The 21144-nt window shown below is 39.6% G+C and overlaps 1 protein-coding gene across 8 annotated transcripts in view; it reads right to left on the bottom strand.

The window, feature by feature from the left end:
• elna (elastin a) overlaps positions 1-21144 on the bottom strand; it is a 287761-nt gene that overhangs the window by 120497 nt on the left and 146120 nt on the right. For all 8 annotated transcript variants that reach the window (XM_087977478.1, XM_087977474.1, XM_087977475.1 and 5 more), the window contains exons 16-21: positions 17373-17411; positions 16371-16421; positions 13772-13807; positions 10969-11010; positions 6737-6820; positions 2633-2668 (exon numbers count right to left, since the gene is read on the bottom strand). In XM_087977478.1, the coding sequence (XP_087833604.1) occupies positions 2633-2668; positions 6737-6820; positions 10969-11010; positions 13772-13807; positions 16371-16421; positions 17373-17411 (288 nt within the window). The remainder of the gene's footprint in view (positions 1-2632; positions 2669-6736; positions 6821-10968; positions 11011-13771; positions 13808-16370; positions 16422-17372; positions 17412-21144) is intronic.

Below are 21144 nucleotides of genomic sequence, written 5' to 3'. Positions count from 1 at the left end.
GTATTTGTCATATAGATATTTGGACCATACAGAAATAGAATCAGCAGAATTTATTAATATACTTCATAATAATCAATCCTTTATTAATTTTACAACCACAATACCCAGGGGACACATTCATTTCCTGGACAACACAATTTAAATTGGAACAAAACAAGGCAAGGTGAGTTAACAGAAGTTTTTTCAAAATAACTGACACACAAAATGCCATCATCCTAAACACATCTGCAGAATGCTGAAGTCACAGCTAATGTATATTCATATGTGCACAAACCTGCAACATTTTAACAAGGTAGCTACTACCATTGTATTGCGGCTCAGATCTTAAGTTCAGATTTAATTTCAGTAATTGAGTGTTTTCCCATTCAATTATCAAATTAGGTAATTCAAGTGAACATGAAGTAATTATGGAGAAAGACTGTGAAAGAAAGGAGTATTGAATAGTTTTTGACTCTGATATTCCCTGAGCAGCCATTTGTTCAGGTTATTTGAATTGGGTTAGTAAACCTTACTACTTCCATACATTCCAAATATAGGACTGTCATTAAGTACTTAACAATTGCTAATTAAACATTTCATATAAATATATGTCTGGAATTGTGCCTTTCAATCTTACTCCTCACTTAGCAAGGCACTTCCTGGATGTTACCTGCAATAAAGACTGTTCTGCTTTGCAAAACTTTTGTCTCATACTTCAAATTCTCTGCACATTATGTCAATGGATATTATTTAGTTTATGAAGTCACCATTTTAGTATGAGGTAAAGCTTCTTAGACACAAACTCAATCAATGAAAAATGTTCATATTACAGAGGACGCAGTGTTGGATGTCTTAAATTGCATAAAAGTGGTTAAATCCCAGGACCTGTTCAGGTGTACCCTAGAACTCTGTGGGAAGTCAGGGAAGTGATTGCTTGCCCCTTTGCTGAGTTATTTGAATCAGCAATAGTGAGAGGTAAGGTGCCGGAAAACTGGAGGTTAGCTAATGTGATGCCACCATTTAAGAAAGGTGGTAAGGAAAGGCTAGGGAACTATAGAACGGTGAGCGTGACATCAGTGGTGGGCGAATTGTTGAAGGGAATACTGAGGGACAGGATTTACATACATTTAGAAAGGCAAGAACTGATTAGGGATAGTCAACATGGCTTTGTGCTTGGAAAATCATGTCTCACAAACTTGATTGTGTTCTTTGAAGAAATAACAAAGAGGATTGATGAGGGCAGAGCGTTGGACATGATCTCTATGGACTTCAGTAAGATTTCAACTATGTTTGTCATGGCAGAATGTTTAGCAAGGTTAACTCTCATGGAATACAGGGAGAACTAGCCATTTGGATACAGAACCGTCTTGAAGGGAGAAGACAGAGGGTGGTGGTGCGGGGTTGCCTTTCACGCTGGAGGCCTGTGACCAGTGGTGAGTCACAAGGATCAGTGCTGGGTCCACTTCTTTTTGTCATTTATATAAATGATTTGGATGTGAACATAGGAGGTATAGTTAGTAAGTTTGCAGATGACACCAAAATTGGAGGTATATTGAACAGCGAAGAAGATTACTTCAGAGTACAATGGGATCTGGATCAGATGAGCCAATGGGCTGAGAAGTGACAGATGGAGTTTAATTTAGATAAATGTGAGATGTTGCGTTTTGGAAAGGCAAATCAGAGCAGGACTTATACACTTAATGGTAAGGTCCTAGGGAGTGTTGCTGAACAAAGAGACCTTGGAGTGCAGGTTCATAGTTCCTTGGAAATGGAGTCGCAGGTAGATAGGATAATGAAGAAGGCGTTTGGTATGTTTTCCTTTATTGGTCAGCAGTTGGAAGGTCGTGTTGCGGCTGTCTAGGACATTGATTAGGCCATTTTTGGAACATTGTGTGCAATTCTGATCTCCCTCCTCGGAAGAATGTTGTGAAACCTGAAAGGGTTCAGAAAAGATTTACAAGGACGTAGCCAGGGTTGGAGGATTTGAGCTTAGTGAGTGGCTGAATAGGCTGGGGCTGTTTTCTCTGGAGTGTCGGAGGCTGAGGGATGACCTTATCAAGGTTTATAAAATCATGAGGGTCATAGATAGGGTAAATAGACAAAGCCTTTTCCCTCGCTTGGAGGAGTCCAGAACTAGAGTGTAAAGGTTTAGGGTGAGAGGGGAAAAATTTAAAAGTGACCCAAGGGGTAAGTTTTTGACACAGAGGATGGTGCATGTATGGAATGAACTGCCAGACGAAGTGGTTGAGGCTGGTACAATTACAATATTTAAAAGGCATCTGGATGGATTTATGAATAGGAAGGGTTTAGAGGGAAATGGGCCAAGTACTGGTAAATGAGACTAGATTAGCTTAGGTGATCTGGTCTGAATGGACGAGTTGGACCGAAGGGCCTGTTGTACAGCTGTATGACTCTAAGTCAAAATTCTGGCAACTGGATATTAAAGTGGAGAGTTGAGAAGTCATATTTGGACACATCTACTTAACTTGAGGAAAGCTCTCTAACAGTGCTTGAAATTTACTCTTTACTTGATCACAGTTTAATAGTTATATATGTTTTGTATTTAAGAAGAAAATTATTCTTATTAATCTTAACAATCCATGCCTACTTGTACAGTAATACTTGGATGTTATTACAAAATAGGAAAATTTACCTCCGTATTTAGCAGCTTTCGCTGATGCATATCCACCTGCAATGACAAAGAATTAAGAAATTATACAAAACAGAGACTATGGAATGGGTAACATTAAACAGTAAAACAGCTTTGCTTCTTTCCAGCTAATCCCTAAGTAACGCAATAAAATGTAACTTGTTCAAATCTCACTTAAAAGTACAATATTTTTAAGATCAAATTAAAAATTAGGTGAATCAAAGCTTTGGTTCTGTATTAATTCCTAGCTCTTACAAAGAGTGTGTGCAATTTGGCATTACCTCAGGTCATATGCAATAACAAAATAGCAAGGGGCAATGTCTCAAAAAATAGATCCTGATGACTTCTTCAAACACATTCCGGCAATATTTCCACGGCAAGTAAAGATTACTTGTGTAGCAGAAACATACATATTAACATATGAATTTACAAGATCAAGCCATTCAGACCATTCAGTCTGCTCTGCCATTCAATATTATCACAACTAATCCGAAGTCTATTTTCCTACCTATCATCAATACTCTTTAAGTACTTTGTTAATCAAGAATCATAAAAGTGCTGCCTTAAAAAAAAATTGATGACGCTTCCTTCACTATTTATAGGGAGCAGAGTTTCACAAACTCTCAACATAGGAACAAGAATAGGCCTTTACACCCCTTGAGCCTGTACAATGATTCACTTAGATCTCAGTTGATCTGTAGCCTAACTCCATATCCCTGTCTTCACGCATATCCCTTAATACCTTTGCTTAACAAAAATGTATCTATTTCAGATTTAAAATTAATAACTTAGCCAGGGTTCTCTGCCATTTGTGGAATTATTCATCCTTTGTGTACAGAACCACTTCCCTACATCTCTCCTGAATAGTCTGGCCTCAGTTCTCAGCCTTTGCCACTTTATTATAGAATCCAGAACCAGTGGGGATTATTTATCTTTATCTACCCTGTATTTTTCTGTTAATATCTTGAAGACTTCAATCAGATCACCTTTTAAATTCCAAAGCAAAAAAGGCATAATTTGCATAATCTCTCCCATCGTACAACCCCTGAAGACTAAAGATCATTCTTGCAAATTTTCTTGCTTTGTTTCAAGGGATGGATGCCTTACAAATATAGTTACTGAATGATAAGGGCTATCCTTTGCAAACATGGGTGATGACACCATTATTACATAACTGAATCCAACTGTTAATATTGCATAGCTACTTTTGGGCTATTCTAGAGCAGATAATAGACCTATTTTAGATGAGATTGCAATGCTCAGATTGGCCAGAGTGGTAACGAAAGAAGGGAGACATTGTAATACGGTACATATGGAGTGTGCCACATAAGCCACAAAACCCTTTATAATTCTAATTTGGACAAGAGGTGGGAGAGCAGTAGCATCTTCTGAGGAGGAAGATGAGTACATTGAGCAGGAAGAACACCACCTTCTGCATAAAAAAATATGACATCTGGTGCAACAAGGCAGACAAAACTGAATGAATCTCCACCATTGTTGAGCAGATGATGGCGTGAGAATGGTACTATAGAGGCATGTGCATAGCTAGTGAGGTGAACTGTACAAAATTATGTGAGAAAACATACTAGGACTCATGAAGAAAAGTCTGTCATGAAACTCACTAAAATTCAGCCCAGAATAAAGCAATGGTGTTGGATAAGGAGGGATTGTAATATGAAACTCTGTGAATACATATTTATAAAAATTTGGTTCTGATACTATTCTTCCTCAATTGACTGTTTGGATATAATATTGCAGCAGCGCATGGGTGCTTAAGGGTGAAGGTAGAGAACTAAGAAAATTATTTTCAAATAGAAAACCATAATTTAAGTGAGCATTGTAGAAAATGCCAGAAGAAAGTGAAAATTGTCAGGCAATGATGGGCTTTGAATGCCCTTAGAGTCTGAACCATATAATTAGTGAAAAATCTTATTCCCTGTATGAAGTAAAGTATTTTGTGAGATGGATATTTGTTTGTTGAATAACGACAATAATTTTAACTCCTACTGCAATTCTTGGATGAACTTATTAGAAAGACAATTTATTAAATGCATAAAAACAGGTAAGATCTCTTACTTGTGCATAGGGCTGTTCTCTGACCTGAGGGTCACTATGTCTCAGACAAGGGGGAGAAGTTGAGAAGAAGAGCCCTTCATGGTAACCTCAGCTGGTGCAGGAATTGAATGTATGCTGTTGGCATCACAGTTCAAAGCAAACCTGACTTGTCCTATATACCCCAAAAGTGGATGACCAGTACATCATTTCCAAGTATTACTGTTTTTCTTTCCCTCTGGGTATTAAAATTAGGTCACTTCCACAATAACAATTTGCATGAAGTGCTTCTTAATTGCTTTATTCCTAGGTTTTATGAATCCACAGAAATTGTGCCCAATACATTACAGTCAAATTATTCAAACACAAATTTAGTTGTCACCCTCAAGCTTGGGTTACTCTGCACCAATACCAACATCTGTTAAACTGGAAATTGGCATGGTGGAAGCTGGAGCTTCTAACTTTTGATGACTTAACTGAACGTTTCATGCTTTGAAGTTTATGATTCAATCTTGGTCTCCTAGTACAGCAGGAAAACCATGATCAGTTATTTCAGGAGATTACTTAGATGCAATACACTTATACTTTCCTGATCTTATTTTGGGAAAGCAAATCTTAGCAGGACTTATACACTTAATGGTAAGGTCTTAGGGAGTGTTGCTGAACAAAGAGACCTTGGAGTGCAGGTTCATAGCTCATTGAAAGTAGAGTCACAGGTAGACAGGATAGTGAAGAAGGCGTTTGGTATCTTTCTTTTATTGGTCAGAGTATGGAGTATAGGAGCTGGGAGGTCATGTTGTGGCTGTACAGGACATTGGTTAGGCCACTGTTGGAATATTGCGTGCAATTCTGGTCTCCTTCCTATCGGAAAGATGTTGTGAAACTTGAAAGGGTTCAGAAAAGATTTACAAGGGTGTTGCCAGGGTTGGAGAATTTGAGCCATAGGGAGAGATTGAATAGGCTGGAGCTGTTTTCCCTGGAGCTCGGAGGCTGAGAGGTGACCTTATCGACGTTTATAAAATCATGAAGGGCATGGATAGGACAAATAGACAAAGTCTTTTCCCTGGGTTGGGGAGTCCAGAACTAGTGGGCATAGGTTTAGGGTGAGAGGGGAAAAATTTTAAAAAAGAGACCTTGGGGCAATGTTTTCACGCAGAGGTTGGTGCGTGTATGGAATGAGCTGCCAGAGGAAGTGGTGGAGGCTAGTATGATTTCAACGTTTAAAAGGCATCTGGATGGGTATATGAATAGGAAGGGTTTGGGCCGGGTGCTGGCAAATGTGACTAGATTAGGTTGGGATATGTGGTCGACATGGATGAGTTGGACTGAAGGGTCTGTTTCCGTACTGTACATCTTTATGACTCTGTAACTTAGAGAATATTTACTTATGTAATACTTGATATCAGATAAGGAGGTGATTAATCAAAGGCAGTGGAGGTCGACAGAATTGGTGATGCTTGGTCAAGCTAAATTTCCTATTCATTTATAACATATGGATATCTTAGGCAAGAGCTTCGACATCCAATAAATTTTTTTAATTTTTTTAAAATTCAGTGTATATGTGACACTATTTTCAGGTGAGTTTACGGAGGAACAGGTTTTGATGAGAAATAGAAGTGGTCCAACAAATCACTCCTCCTTGCTTTGATGTGGTTGGGTTCAGTGAACTTAAATGGAATTTGTACTATGTCTGTAGTTTTGATTAAAGTGGAAGATTACACTTATGCTATATAGGAGAAAGTGAGGACTGCAGATGCTGGAGATCAGACTCGAGAGTACGGTACCGGAAAGGAACAACCAGTCAGGCAGTATCTGAGGAGCAGGAAAATCAATGTTTCGAGCATAAGCTCTTCATCAGGAGGGCTTATGCCCGAAACATTGATTCTCCTGTTCCTCGGATGCTACCGGACCAGCTGTCCTTTCCCAGCACCACACTCTCTACTTATACGATATCAGAATGCGAACAATTTGATTGGAAAACTAACAACTAATCTTGCAGTTTCCATTTAAATCATTTCAAATAATCTAAATATTATTCTTAAGAGATCAAATTACCTGGAACCCCTCCTGGAACAGCTCCGACAAAGCCACCAGGTGCACGCCATGGCAGAGCTCCTGCTCCTCGCCATGGAAAGCCTCCTAGAAAGCCAGGACAGAAGGGTGCAATCATCATTATGAGACAGAAGATCATACTCTTGTTACCAACACACTGTGGAATTACAAAGACTGCCCGTCATGATACTTGAGTTGCTACTTTCATTTGCAATCTAACAGTGGAGCTTAATCAGAAGTTCATATAGGTTAAATTCCTTGAATTAATTCGTAGAAATGATCTTTAATGGGCAAGAAAGTTTATTCATTGTTTGGATAGCTTTTCCCAGATGGTTATGTTCTTACTTCTTGACCATGATCTTGATTAATACTTAAGAACTCAACATTCTTTCTACATCAAAATAATCCATTCATTCAATTTCTTTAGAACTCATAGTACCCATGCTGTGGATGTAACAGCACTCTTTTGCATCATGCTCAATCCCACTAACCAGCTCCTGACCTACTGCATTCTGTTCCACAGGACCTCTTTATAAAACATATGAGTATTTGAAGTAAAAATGTTCATAAAAGATTCTTTATGACTTCAAATTTCCAGCATCCGGTCGCCATTTGCTTTTATTTATCATGACTTCCTTGTGCTCCCATTTATTTATAAGCACCAGCTCCTGTGTGCATTTTTAACCACTTTCTAAATCTACTCTGCTCTCTACATCAATTTATGCTCTTTTAAGTTTACTGATTTATATTGATCATCATCCTTCCTACCAAAAGGTATCACACCACACTTCTCTGCATATTCCATCTAATTGAGCACACCCAATCCATTAGTCATCGCACAGCCTGAAGTCTATCACAATCCTACTCCCAGTTCAAAAGACTTCAAGTTTTGACACCTGAAAATGTTGGAATTGTGTACTATATGCCCATCTATAGATCCTTAATAAATGTAAAGAAAACCAATGATCTGGGGGATCTCCACTATATACATTTCTCCAGTCTAAAAAAAAACCTACCAATAAGCTATTTTGCATTAATGGTAGCACTGTATCGTATTACAAATCTGCAAATTTTCTGGCAAGTCCATTTTGGCATTTTATCAAATACTTTTGCAATTCCATGAAACATCAACTTCATTAGCCTTCACAATCATCCCTTCCATCTTTAAAAAAACCCCTCAAGCTAGTTTAATACTATTTGGATTTAACAAATTTCTGTTTCTTTATTTTCATTAATTTGCATTTGCCCCAGCATCTATCGTCCTGGATTATTGTTTTTCCACTACAGGGTTGGACTGTAGTTGCATGGCTTTTGTTAACACATTTTTAACATATTTAAGTTTTTTTTGTGATATTTACAAATCACCATCTTATGACACCATTTTCATGTCTAATAAGATTTGGCAGATGGTGGCCAGTGCCTCTGTAATTTCCACATCTTTTCGCATTCGCCTAAACTATCAATACCTTTTCTTACGTTCTGTGTTCTTTCCATAGCTTACTTTCCTGCCTACCTTGTGGCACCAGCAAATCTGGTAATCATAACTTCTGTCTCTTCATTTAAAGCATTTGCATAGTTTTCAACAGCTGAGGTCCCAGCCCCAATTCTTGTGCCTTATCACTTGCAATATATTGCCAATTTGAAAAAAGACTCATTTACACTTACTTTCTGCTTCTTGTTAGCCAGCAAATCTGTTACTTCTACACCATGAAATTTTATTTTCTACAGTAATCCTTACTGTAGCATCTTACCAAATGCCTTTTGGAAATCTAAGTACAGTGAATTTCTCAGTTCACTGTCTTCCACAGTACATGCTATCTTCTCAAAGAACTCCAATCATTTGTTTGAATATGACTTCAACTCCATAAAACCACGTTGACTTACCTTTGCATACCTTAAAATTATCCAAGTGCCCTGATATATCTTTAATAATAGCTTCTAAATTGTTTCTCTATGATAGATGTTAAGCCAACTAGCTTGTAGTTCCCTGCTTCCTGTCATCTTCCCTTTCATGAATTTAGATGGTACATAATGAGAAAATCTCTGGTCTGGTTATTCTGCATGTTGGCTTTGCTCTCTTTCACCCTGAAGCTAATTGTTTCATGCTGCTACCATGCAGTATCAACACCGGTGGTATTTGGCACTGACAGAATGCTGCTGTCAAGCCAAAAAATGCACTCTGCCGATCACAAAATGAGTAACGTTGTGCAGTATATGAATTTCAATGCCATTGTAATGCCAGGTAAGTAGGACATAGGAATGTAGGAATATGTGAAGAATTGCACTGAAAACCAATTCAGAACTATCATTTGGGGCTCATACTATGGCACACTTACAGATTCTCGAAAGATACATACGTTAAATAAAAAAAAGGGCTCTGTGAATTAACCTACTTTTATAAACAACTCAGGCCACCCAATCCAAACATGACCACTATGTGATGAGGGCTCTTCAAAGCCCTATTGTTTGGAGACAGAAAGAATGCACTGCACCTGTTTCAATTCAACAAACTAGATCACAGCTATTCACTGGTTCTTTCTCAGGGCAATGTTATGACCAGTATTAACTTGTCTGCTTTGAAATCTAAACAAACTCTGGCAGTTAACAGTAAATCATCATTAACTGCTGCATTTTTCATGGCAACATGAATAGTAAAGTCAACTGCCAATTAATTAGCACACTTCTCTCACATGCATAAATGTCATATTTCCTTTATTGGTATCTTTGAAATTGGCCTGATGATTCAACATGAAAAGCTTCAACAAAAAGTCTTTTTCAGCAATTTTCAAGGTCAGTATTGCCAAATGACTATTGAGAGATCTTTTATCACCTCAGGATCAAGGCTTATCTAAAACAAAACCTAAGCTTCAAACAGAAATTATTCACTTTAACAGAGAAAGATTCTACTGACTCTCCGAAAGAAAAAGGTTTTTTCATAAAATCATCATGAGAGAGGAGACCTCCAAGTGGTAGTTGAACCAACTTGATGTAGGATTGTAAATATAGGACTAATGTGATACTTTGGATTGAGTAATATAGGATTTTCATGTAGGATTGAATTAACATAGGATTGTAAATAGAAATTCAGGTTGGAAAAATTATTGGTCACAAGTAAAGAAACGCGCAGCAGGTCAGGCAGCATCCAAGGAACAGGAGAATCGACGTTTCGGGCATAAGCCCTTCTTCCTGAAGAAGGGTTGATGCCCGAAACGTCGATTCTCCTGTTCCTTGGATCCTGCCTGACCTGCTGCGCTTTTCCAGCAACACATTTTCAGCTCTGATCTCCAGCATCTGCAGTCCTCACTTTCTCCACATGTAAAGAAAATCTGGATGTGATGAACAGAATGCTATAGATGCCAGCTTGCCAGCAAGATTGCATGCTAGATTTGTTGCAGTGGGCGAGAATGTTGCTTCTGAGGCACAGGGAAGGCAATGTTCTAGTGGTATTAATACAAGACTATTAATCCAAAAACTCAGCGAGTGTTCTGGGGACCCATGGCAATTGGTGAATTTGAATTTAAGAAGAAGAATCTGGAATAAAGAATCCATTGACGTCTGTGAAACTATTGTTGTTCTGGTTCAATAATGTCCTTCAGGGAAGGAAACCTTCCATCTTCATCTGGTTTAGCTTACATGTGACTCCAGATTCACAGCACTCACTCTCTAGGCAATTAGGGATGTGCAATAAATGCTGGTGTAGACAGCAACCCCCTCATCCCATGAATGAAGGCTTTAACCAAGAAATATTCAATGCACTGAGCAACCTAACATGACCTAACTCACAGTGCCATAGAGGATTAAGGAACGCAGCTCCATTTCCCCTAATGGCTAAGCACAGACCATTAAGATTAAAAAGATGGTCCAAATCGCATAAGTATAATTGTGCTGCCCACAAAGTAGCCTCATTTGGAAACTTCCCTTCAAGCTCCAATGTCAACGATAGCAATTAACGTGTTGGCCACTGAAGTTCAGGTAGCTATCATTGACCCTGAGGCTTATGGTGACAGCTGCCTTCAGGGTATCACAGTAGTCCTGTATTTTGTTCATACACTGCGCTGCAAGAGCACAGAGGTGAAGACTTGGGCAACTGGCTGCTTTCACTCTGTAACTGCAACAATTATATAAATGGAAACACAATATGTGTAAACAGACTGTATTACAAAACCTGTAACAATAAATCTTCACTCAATTCATCTCAATAAACCTAAAGTATTAATACTGCAAGATCAAATTACCTGGACCAACTCTACCTCCTGGACCTAGTCCTGGTACACCACCTAGAATGCCAAATCGGGAGAGTTATAATCAATAGATCTCAAATAAACTCAGGAGAATTTATTATAAATGAGAGACATTACAGTATCACTAAGGTTATCTGTTGCAAGACTTAAAACGCTGCTTTCAATTGCTATAAAGGTATTTCATAAATACTGCAGTACCGCTGCTCGGCAGCTTATGGAATCTGGCCAAAAGTTCAGAGATTTCATTTTGTGAACTTAATTAGCAGAAATTATCTTTGCTAATGAGGCAAATATATAGCCAATTTTTAGATGAGTTGCAGTCATGCAAATCATGTTAGAATAAGAAACTATGGAAATGCATGTGGGCCAGAATCAGAGATGGCTGGTACTCTAGTTTGTTAGTTGCCCCATCTGATTATGTCCCTGACTCTACCACACCTCAGGGCCATTTTTGAGAGGCAGGATGAGGGCAAAAGATAACAGCGCTATTTGCCTTCATGCAGCAGATTTATTAGGGACCTACTACAGAATTTTCCAGTCAGCATTCAGGTGTGCCCACTCCAGTAGAGTAAGTGGCAATGCTCCAAGCAAGCCTAGGGTATCTTCTGGCCTGTCTGGACCAGTTACATGCCCCTGCTGTACAATGTTATCCTTTCTACTCATTTATAATGATTTCTGATTGTAACCAGCAGGGATCTCAATGTCATGTGTATTTTGTTCCTCATAATGCAAGCCTGTAATATTTATATTAGATATGTATCCTAATTGGAGCAGGTGCTCTGTTTGTGATGCACTCCATTTACAAACATACTGTAGCAGCTTGCTATCCCATATTTGTGCTTGACTCAAATTTTCTGAATTCATTTACAAATTTCTAATGCAGTTACATATTAAAAGCATTTTGAAAATCCAAATATATTACATCTACTGCATTCCCTCCATCTACTCTTTGATACTTCAATAATTGAGTAAGGTTAGTCAAAAATGATCTTTGTTTTTGAAATCTTCTGACTGTTTTTTAATAACCTATTGTATCTTAATTTTGTTCCATTGTACATTTCAGAAATTTTTCATTATCTTCTCACTACTGGTGTTAGTAACAGGTTCATAATAACTTTGAAGCATTATATCTCCTTTTAAATAAATATATACTTTAGCTGTTCATTAGCTCTCTGGTACCATTCACCTTACTAATGAATTTTCATATATATTTAGTAGAACCGCTGCTATTGCTTCCCTAGTTTCTGTTTGCATGCAGGATATACAATCTACCTTTCTGAATTTGGTCAGTTTGTTTTCAACCTCATGTTCCTAAAATAATTTCTTAGGAGATTATGCACTCAATCACTCTTGTAAATGCTGAACTGAAATAATTATTCAATTTTTATATCATTTTGGTGTCAATTTATGTTATGCTCTCCTGATTGTCAGTTGTGTGTCTGAAAAATGTCTTTCAAAAAATTCCTTAATAACTTAATTTTGTAGCTCTCCTTTGCTTTGCTAATTGTTTTGCTGACTTATTTTTTCACTATTCATAGTCCCTTTAATTAACTTCTCATTGACCGTTTATGTTCCGATTGTGTACCTTTTCCTTCAGTTTCAATTTTATTCAGTTTTTTTATCTTCCATGGTGTTTTGCTTTTCGTTAATGTGTTATAGTTAACAAGTGAATATTTCTACTGAATGTTATTGATCACTCTCATTCTCTCAAAAGTACATATTTCCCAACATATTACTTTGATTTTCCTGAATTATGTCTTTATAATGGTATTAAGTAATCACACTGCCATAAATGAACTCTTCTTTTAGAAACTGTAATAACTCAGGAAACCTGACTTTGAAATGAACATCATTTATTGTCAAACACCGAAATAGAGCCACTACTCATAGCATACATTGGCTTGTCCCAGCCTGGGACAGACAGTTCAGCAGATTTATACTTGGGTCTGTTTTTTTTTCTCTCTGGAATGGGTGGGACTTGAACGCAGGCCTCTTGGCCCAGGAGTAGGGAAACTACTATTGCACCAGAAGAGAGCCCCTTGGGTCTTCTTGCACATTTCTATAAATGAGCTATATTGTGAGATGCTCATCTTCCAGGACCCATTAGAGGTTCTAGAAGATGAGCATCATGGTACATTTCTTTTCATAAAACTTACACCAATTGCTGACTTGCATCCACCCATTTAATTTGTATGTTTTACTCTTTCTTCAATATTTATTTCAAGTCAAGAGGTCAATCCATAACCTTTGCTAACTTTGCATACCATTCACTCGGCACTTCTGGCTGAAGACTGTTGCAAATTCTAGTTTTCTTGGCTTACCTTCTGCATCTGTGATCGCTTAGAGTGGTTCTACACACACACACACCCCTAACATATTGTCTATACTTATATTGCTTTTATGTTATTCAAACTATACTTAAATACCTATGCATGTAAGCATTAATTTATAAGGATACTCATCAAGTATGTACCTCTTCATCCAAAACCATGGCTTCAGGCTATTCCTTTTATTTAAAAATCTGTTCAGATATGTAATGAAACAGTTTTGACTCAGGTAGGACTTGAAACTGGACTTTTTTTTTAGCTCAGAGATAGAGTAATATCAGACATGACCTTCATAAATATACCTTTTTAAAGAAACAAAATGATTCCCCAGTTACTTCTCACCACCCGTGTACAATTAAGTATGACTAAAATACAATTAATATGCGAGATGATTTTCCTAGTGTAATTAGTAAGCATGAAATATCAAATTATTTTATACTTTCACAAATTACAAGCTTCGCAAAACATACCTCCATATTTTGCAGCTTTAGCAGCTGCATATCCATCTGTAACAGAAGACGATAATATTTATAATACAGCCAATAGCAGTAATATGCAGAATAGAACAAAGAGTTTCATTATGATGAACTAAGACTTAACTTGAGTTAAATTCTATTTCTTAAGTACTCAAGCTTCCCAATTTGGACAGCTTGCAGATTGCATTAAGAAGCAACAATTTTTTTGCAAAAAATAAATAATTTTTTTCATGACTACTGGAACAAATTTTAAGATTGGCCTGCGGGGCCATTTATTTGATGGAAACATTATGCTTATTAACTTAAGTATAGTAACCTTTAAGATCAGAAAGAAAACAAAGAAGAAAATAATGCTATTTGCCCATGACAATCTTTTCCTTACAGCATTTGCAATTTACCTTAATTACATTGGCATGCTTTCCTTTATTGGTCAGAGTATTGAGTACAGGAGTTGGGAGGTCATGTTGCTGCTTTACAGGACATTGGTTAGACCACTGTTGGAATATTGCGTGCAATTCTGTTCTTCCTATCGGAAAGATGTTGTGAAACTTGAAAGGGTTCAGAAAAGATTTACAAGGATATTGCCAGGGTTGGAGAATTTGACCTATAGGGAGAGGTTGAATAGGCTGGGGCTGTTTTCCCTGGAGCGTCAGAGGCTGAGGGGTAACCTTATAGAGGTTTATAAAATCATGAGGGGCAAGGATAGGATAAATAGACAAAGTCTTTTGCCTGGGTTGGGGGAAGTCCAGAACTAGAGAGCATAGTTTAGGGTGAGAGGGGAAAGATATAAAAGAAACCTAAGGGGCAACGTTTTCATGCAGAGGGTGGTGTGCATGTGGAATGAACTGCCAGAGGAAGTGATGGAGGCTAGTACAATTGCAACATTTAAAAGGCATTTGGAAGGGTATATGAGTCGAAAGGTTTGGAGGGATATGGACCAGGTGCTGGCAGGTGGGACTAGATTGGGTTGGGAGATCTGGTCAGCATGGACGAGTTGGACCGAAGGGTCTGTTTCTGTGCTGTACATCTCTATGACTCCCTATGACAATAGTCTAATCATTTCATGTTCTGTTTTATGTCATTAAAGCTAGTGCATTCAAAAAGAACAGAACCAAGAGAGAAAACTGTCACACAAAATAGATCCTGTTAGATTTTGGAGCACTAAGAAGCTTGCTAAACTAAGGTTCAAAGGCTCCCAAATAGATATTTCAGCAAACCTTCCTACCAAATCCGAAGTAATCCTGAATAATTACAGACACAAACTATGTATGTGGCCATAGAGTTTGAGGTTTGATTATTTATAGTTGTTAAAACTATGAACTCATTTAGTTTCAACCATTTATCAACATTCTAACTCCAATTATGTTGATTCCATTATAATCTAAATAAGGAGGGAATAACATTTTCAAATCCTCCACTGTTTAATATGCTTAAGGATGAGACAAACACATTCTTGGTTTCTCAGGGATAAAGGGACATAGAAAGGAGAAGGGGAATTGGAGTTGAAGTCAAAGATAGCCATATTGATACTGAATGGGCTGCATGGTGGATGGGCTATACAGTCTTTCCCTGCTCTTATTTCTTTCATTCTTATGACAACCTTAGAAATCGACATGCATAACTCACATTTTTGAAATGATTGCAAAAAAATCATAAATTGAAATGATTGAATCAATGGGGGAAGTCAATTTGCATTGAGAAAGATCCACAGAAACAAAAGGTGAATCAGTCGTTTCTTTCTTTGGTTTTGCTGGTTGAATAAAGACAACTCCCTGTTCTTCATTAAATGGTATCATTGAAAATTCTAAACAATATGCTCACACACAGTTTACAATATCATCAGAAAAATCACTTGGCACAAAATACCAATTTTCCCAAAGAAAGGGGAATTCTTATTGATTGTCTGAAAAATAATGAACCACCTATTTTGTTAGCATAATTATATGAGAAGTTAACTCCAAATGGTAGCCAGACCTACACAAGCCCAGAAGAATTATACCATTGCTCGAACAGCTGGATAAGATATTACAGTACCAAATTGCCAGAGTGGGAAATTAAATGCCAGCTATTTATGCTAAATTTAAATATTGCCTTTGAGGTCCAAGCTGAGGAAAGATGGCTGATTGGGAAAAATGGTGGCACGCTGGGCAAATTGACATGTTTGCTCATAATGCTGCATCTATTAAGGTTACATTTACAGAACTGAGACAATATTTTCCAATTTTAACCAACCAATCTGTTCCATAAATATGACCATGCTGTGCAACATGAAGGGGCCTCTTATTGCAGTTTCCAAACAACAACTCAGATGACTACAATGGCTGCTAATATTGGTACCATCTTGGTTCTGAAGCCCCATGATGTCACAATTCTCTTACACTCTGGGCACAGTGACCCATAGCAATGTTAGGAGACAGAATGAGGAGAGTAGCCAACAAGTCCATTGATTAATAAAAGGTGAAAAAGGACAATTATAAAACTAAAATTTCTAATAGAACACATTGCAAAATTAAAAATAGTAAAAATTACTTATTTAACTTATTTAAATTAATCTAAAAATGTTACTCCTAAGAAATTGAATGTGCTGCACCACCTCCTGGAATGTATCCACGTCCACCAACTGGAACTTGACCTGGTACACCTCCTGGAATGATAGAACAGGAAAGCACTATCATTAGATGCCATATAACCCCAAACAGAAGAACACAGTTTTGATCATAGAAGACATTCTCTTTGGCAACATCTCATCTCATGAAGTGATGTGATTTGTGCCTTACAAAAGCAAAATATCATAGATGCTGGAAATCTGAAACAGAACTAAAGAAAAGCTGGAAATGCTCAGGTCAGACAGCATTTCTGGAGCAAAAAATAGTTAACATTTCAGATTAACATAAGTTTTAACCAGAACAAAGGAGAGATAGAAACATTTTAAGCAAGATTTTGAGTTGGATGATGGTGAGGGGAGAGGAAGAACAAAAATGAAGGTTTTGTGTGATAGGCTGGAGGTCAGGTGAGATTAAATAACAAAAGATTTCATTGTGGAAAAAGGATGAGCAGAGCAATTTAAGAAAGAATGTTGAGCAATTTATGACTATTACTGCCTCTGTTGCCTCATGTCTTTACTCAGTTTCTTGCTTGCAGACTCTATTGATTCCATCCTTTCCTTATATAGGTTTTAATCAGAAACTTATTCACAGGAGCAGCAACATTTAACCTTGATCCAAGTTCAGAATTGGAAACATTGTTTTTCTTCATGTCAAGAAATTTTCTTGTTGTTTTATTCTGGTCAAGGCCCTTGAAATAAAGGTCTGACAGGTAATCCTGACGCTGTACGTTCTGAGAATGTATGTTATTCAATTTCTTGTCAAGGCAGCAACTTCTTTAAAGCTAAATTGCACAATATATTTTTTCTTCCTGTATCGCTTCAGTGCTGTTAGCATATGGTTAAGTGAGACTTCCCAATAGTAATATTCTATACTAAATAATACATTTAATTAATCACCTTCTATACCTGTCAATACATTCTTCCAACGAATATTCAATGCTTAAAAAAAATCAGTTAATGCTTTCATAAAAAGATAATAGTAAAACCTACCTCCATATTTAGCAGCTTTAGCTGCTGCTGCAATTCCATCTGCAATGAGAAGGATAGATAAATTATGGCAGTGCAAAGACCTGCTACATACAAAGTGGATAATTAGTAATTTTTATGCAAATCATCAGGAATCTGTCATTCCAGATGTTACTGTATAATAATCTTTAGGATCAGGAAAAAAAGATTAAAATAGACTACTTGCTCATTAATTCCTATTGCTTACATAGAGAATATAGAGATAATTTTATCGTTTATTAGATGGCACACAACTGGTTGTAGTCAAAAAATAAGTTGAAGTTGAAAAAGCAAGTGTCTCACAAAATAGATCCTGAATCAATCCTGATGCACTCTGGTCTTACAGATAAGCTTGCTGAACAATGTTGCTTTTGCCTCCATTGGTTTGGACAATGAATAGATTTTCCTAGTTTAACAGATATTCTAACAAACTTTGCCTAGCTCATATTAATTAGTCTAGTACCTGAACATTTGTTTATAAGAGATTGATAGGGCTCTCGTGATGGAGTAGTGCTGCCCCTACCTCTGAGATAGAGAACTGGATTCAAGTCCCACCTGCTCTGAATATATGTAATAATATAATTTAATAGGTTGATTAGAAAGTATCTCTGAGGGATTGGTGTATGAAATAACTCTACCAAGGCCAGTGTACAACCTCACTATCAAACCAGCAGACAAGGGAGGAGCGGTAGTAGTTTGGCGCACCACCCCAACCTCACTATCAAACCAGCAGACAAGGGAGGCGCGGTAGTAGTTTGGCGCACCGACCTCTACACCGCTGAGGCCAAACGCCAGCTCGCAGATACCTCCTCCTACTGCCCCCTTGACCATGACCCCACCCCCCACCACCAAACCATCATCTCCCAGACCGTCCATAACCTCATCACCTCGGGGGATCTCCCATCCACCGCCTCCAACCTCATAGTCCCACAACCCCGCACCTCCCGCTTCTACCTCCTGCCCAAAATCCACAAACCTGACTGCCCCGGCCGACCCATTGTCTCCGCCTGCTCCTGCCCCACCGAACTCATCTCCACATACCTTGACACCGTCCTGTCCCCCTTAGTCCAAGAACTCCCCACCTACGTTCGGGACACCACCCATGCCCTCCACCTGCTCCATGATTTTCGCTTCCCCGGTCCCCAACGCCTTATTTTCACCATGGACATCCAGTCCCTGTACACCTCCATCCCCCATCACGAAGGACTCAAAGCCCTCCGCTTCTTTCTTTCCCGCCGTACCGACCAGTACCCTTCCACTGACACCCTCCTTCGACTGACTGAACTGGTCCTCACCCTGAACAACTTCTCTTTCCAATCCTCCCACTTCCTCCAAACCCGCATGGGCCCCAGCTATGCCTGCCTCTTCGTAGGATATGTGGAACAATCCATCTTCCGCAACTACACTGGCCCCACCCCCCACCTTTTCCTCCGCTACATCGATGACTGTATCGGCGCCGCCTCGTGCTCCCACGAGGAGGTTGAACAGTTCATCCACTTCACCAACACCTTCCACCCCGACCTCAAATTCACCTGGACAGTGTCAGATTCCTCCCTCCCCTTCCTCGACCTTTCTATTTCTATCTCAGGCGACCATATCAACACGGACATCTACTACAAACCGACCGACTCCCACAGCTACCTGGACTACATCTCCTCCCATTCTGCCCCCTGTAAAAATGCCATCCCATTCTCCCAATTCCTTCGCCTCCGCCGCATCTGCTCCCAGGAGGACCAGTTCCAAAAACGCACATCCCAGATGGCCTCCTTCTTCAAGGACCGCAATTCCCCCCCTGACGTGGTAGACTATGCCCTCCACCGCATCTCTTCCACTTCCCGATCCTCCGCCCTTGAACCCCGCCCCTCCAACCGCCACCAGGACAGAACCCCACTGGTCCTCACCTACCACCCCACTAACCTCCATGTACAGCGCATCATCCGCCGTCATTTCCGCCACCTCCAAACGGACCCCACCACCAACGATATATTTCCCTCCCCTCCCCTATCAGCATTCCGTAAAGACCACTCCCTCCGAGACTCCCTTGTCAGATCCACACCCCCCACCAACCCAACCTCCACTCCCGGCACCTTCCCCTGCAACCGCAGGAGGTGCAAGACTTGCGCCCACACCTCCCCCCTCACCTCCCTCCAAGGCCCCAAAGGAAACTTCCATATCCGCCACAGATTCACCTGTACCTCCACACATATCATCTATTGCATCCTTTGCACCCGATGTGGCCTCCTCTATATTGGGGAGACAGGCCGCCTACTTGCGGAGCGTTTCAGAGAACACCTCTGGGACACCCGGACCAACCAACCCAACCACCCTGTAGCTCAACATTTCAATTCCCCCTCCCACTCCACCAAGGATATGCAGGTCTTTGGACTCCTCCATCGTCAGACCACAGCGAAACGACGGTTGGAGGAAGAACGCCTCATCTTCCGGCTAGGAACCCTCCAACCACAAGGGATGAACTCGGATTTCACCAGTTTCCTCATTTCCCCTCCCCCCAGCCTGTCTCAGTCAAATCCATCAAATTCAGCACCACCTTCCTAACCTGCAATCTTCTTCCCGACCTCTCCGCCCCCACCCCAGTCTGACCTATCACCCTCACCTTGACCTCTTTCCACCTATCACATTTCCGACGCCCCTCCCCCAAGTCCCTCCTCCCTATCTTTTATCTTAGCCTGCTAGACCAACTTTCCTCATTCCTGAAGAAGGGCTAATGCCCGAAACGTCGATTCTCCTGTTCTCTAGATGCTGCCTGACCTGCTGCGCTTTTCCAGCAACACATTTCCATCAGTGTACCATCACCAAGTCACCCTTTATTTACACATTAAACAGTCCATGAATTTAAAACTGCCTCACTCAGAATCAGGTACCAGAAATACTAACACTCATCTTTTTATGTCAGCCAGCGCTTTCTGATTGGACCAGATTAACTGCCCCAATCATGGAACTCATATTCTATGACGTCCAGCTGGCTGACCTTGTTACAATCACCACATCTCTCCCGCTCTGATTCTGTGACATAGGCTGATTCTTTCACTTGGAGAGCCTCATGAGGTCTTACTGGGTACTGTTCCTCCAACTCAGCATCCAGTACAGGCTGCATGCAAAACACAGGAACTTGCTTCTTGTACAGAGAGCGCCTTGGTAGAATTTCATTTTTTTCTTCTGGTGACAAAGGTGTTGAGGTGATTACTTCCATCATGTCCATCTCAGATTTTGAGGACTCAACAATGCTTGAGACAGAGGGTGAATCCATGGGTTCTGGCAGCATTTGATTGTTTCAAGGGGCAAGGATTGTTATGCTTCCACAACATTTGTAAAGTTGCAGCTCATGTATGGTCCATATGCTTCTTCAGGACCATTGCATTTAACCAAACTTTATATGTCACTGGTCCTGACCTTGTGTCGACCATATGTCTTACTCATGAGGGACCATTTCTGTGATTCTCACTAACTTCGTCCCTTGTATCAACCTGTCTCCCTCACTTGGCCAGATCTTGTGGCTGGCAATGGCGCTCCTGATGCTGTTTCACTCATCACCACACCCCCCCCACCCCCACCAGTTTGCTATCTGGTCAGGCTGTAGGCTGTTTCTTCAAGTCAGCCTTCAATGGTTGGGCTGCTCTTTTTGCCAGGTCATTGGATGACGGGTGGTATGGAGCTGTCCTTATATGTTGAATCCTATTCGACTTTAAAAAAATAACAAAATTCCCTGCTGGTAAATGATGGTTTGTAATCTATGCCC

The sequence above is a fragment of the Chiloscyllium plagiosum genome, unplaced genomic scaffold (assembly GCF_037043375.1).
Source record: "Chiloscyllium plagiosum isolate Xiang-an unplaced genomic scaffold, Cpla_swu_hap1 HiC_scaffold_31, whole genome shotgun sequence".
NCBI classification, from domain to species: Eukaryota; Metazoa; Chordata; class Chondrichthyes; order Orectolobiformes; family Hemiscylliidae; genus Chiloscyllium; species Chiloscyllium plagiosum.
This window is presented reverse-complemented; position numbering and strand designations above follow the sequence as displayed.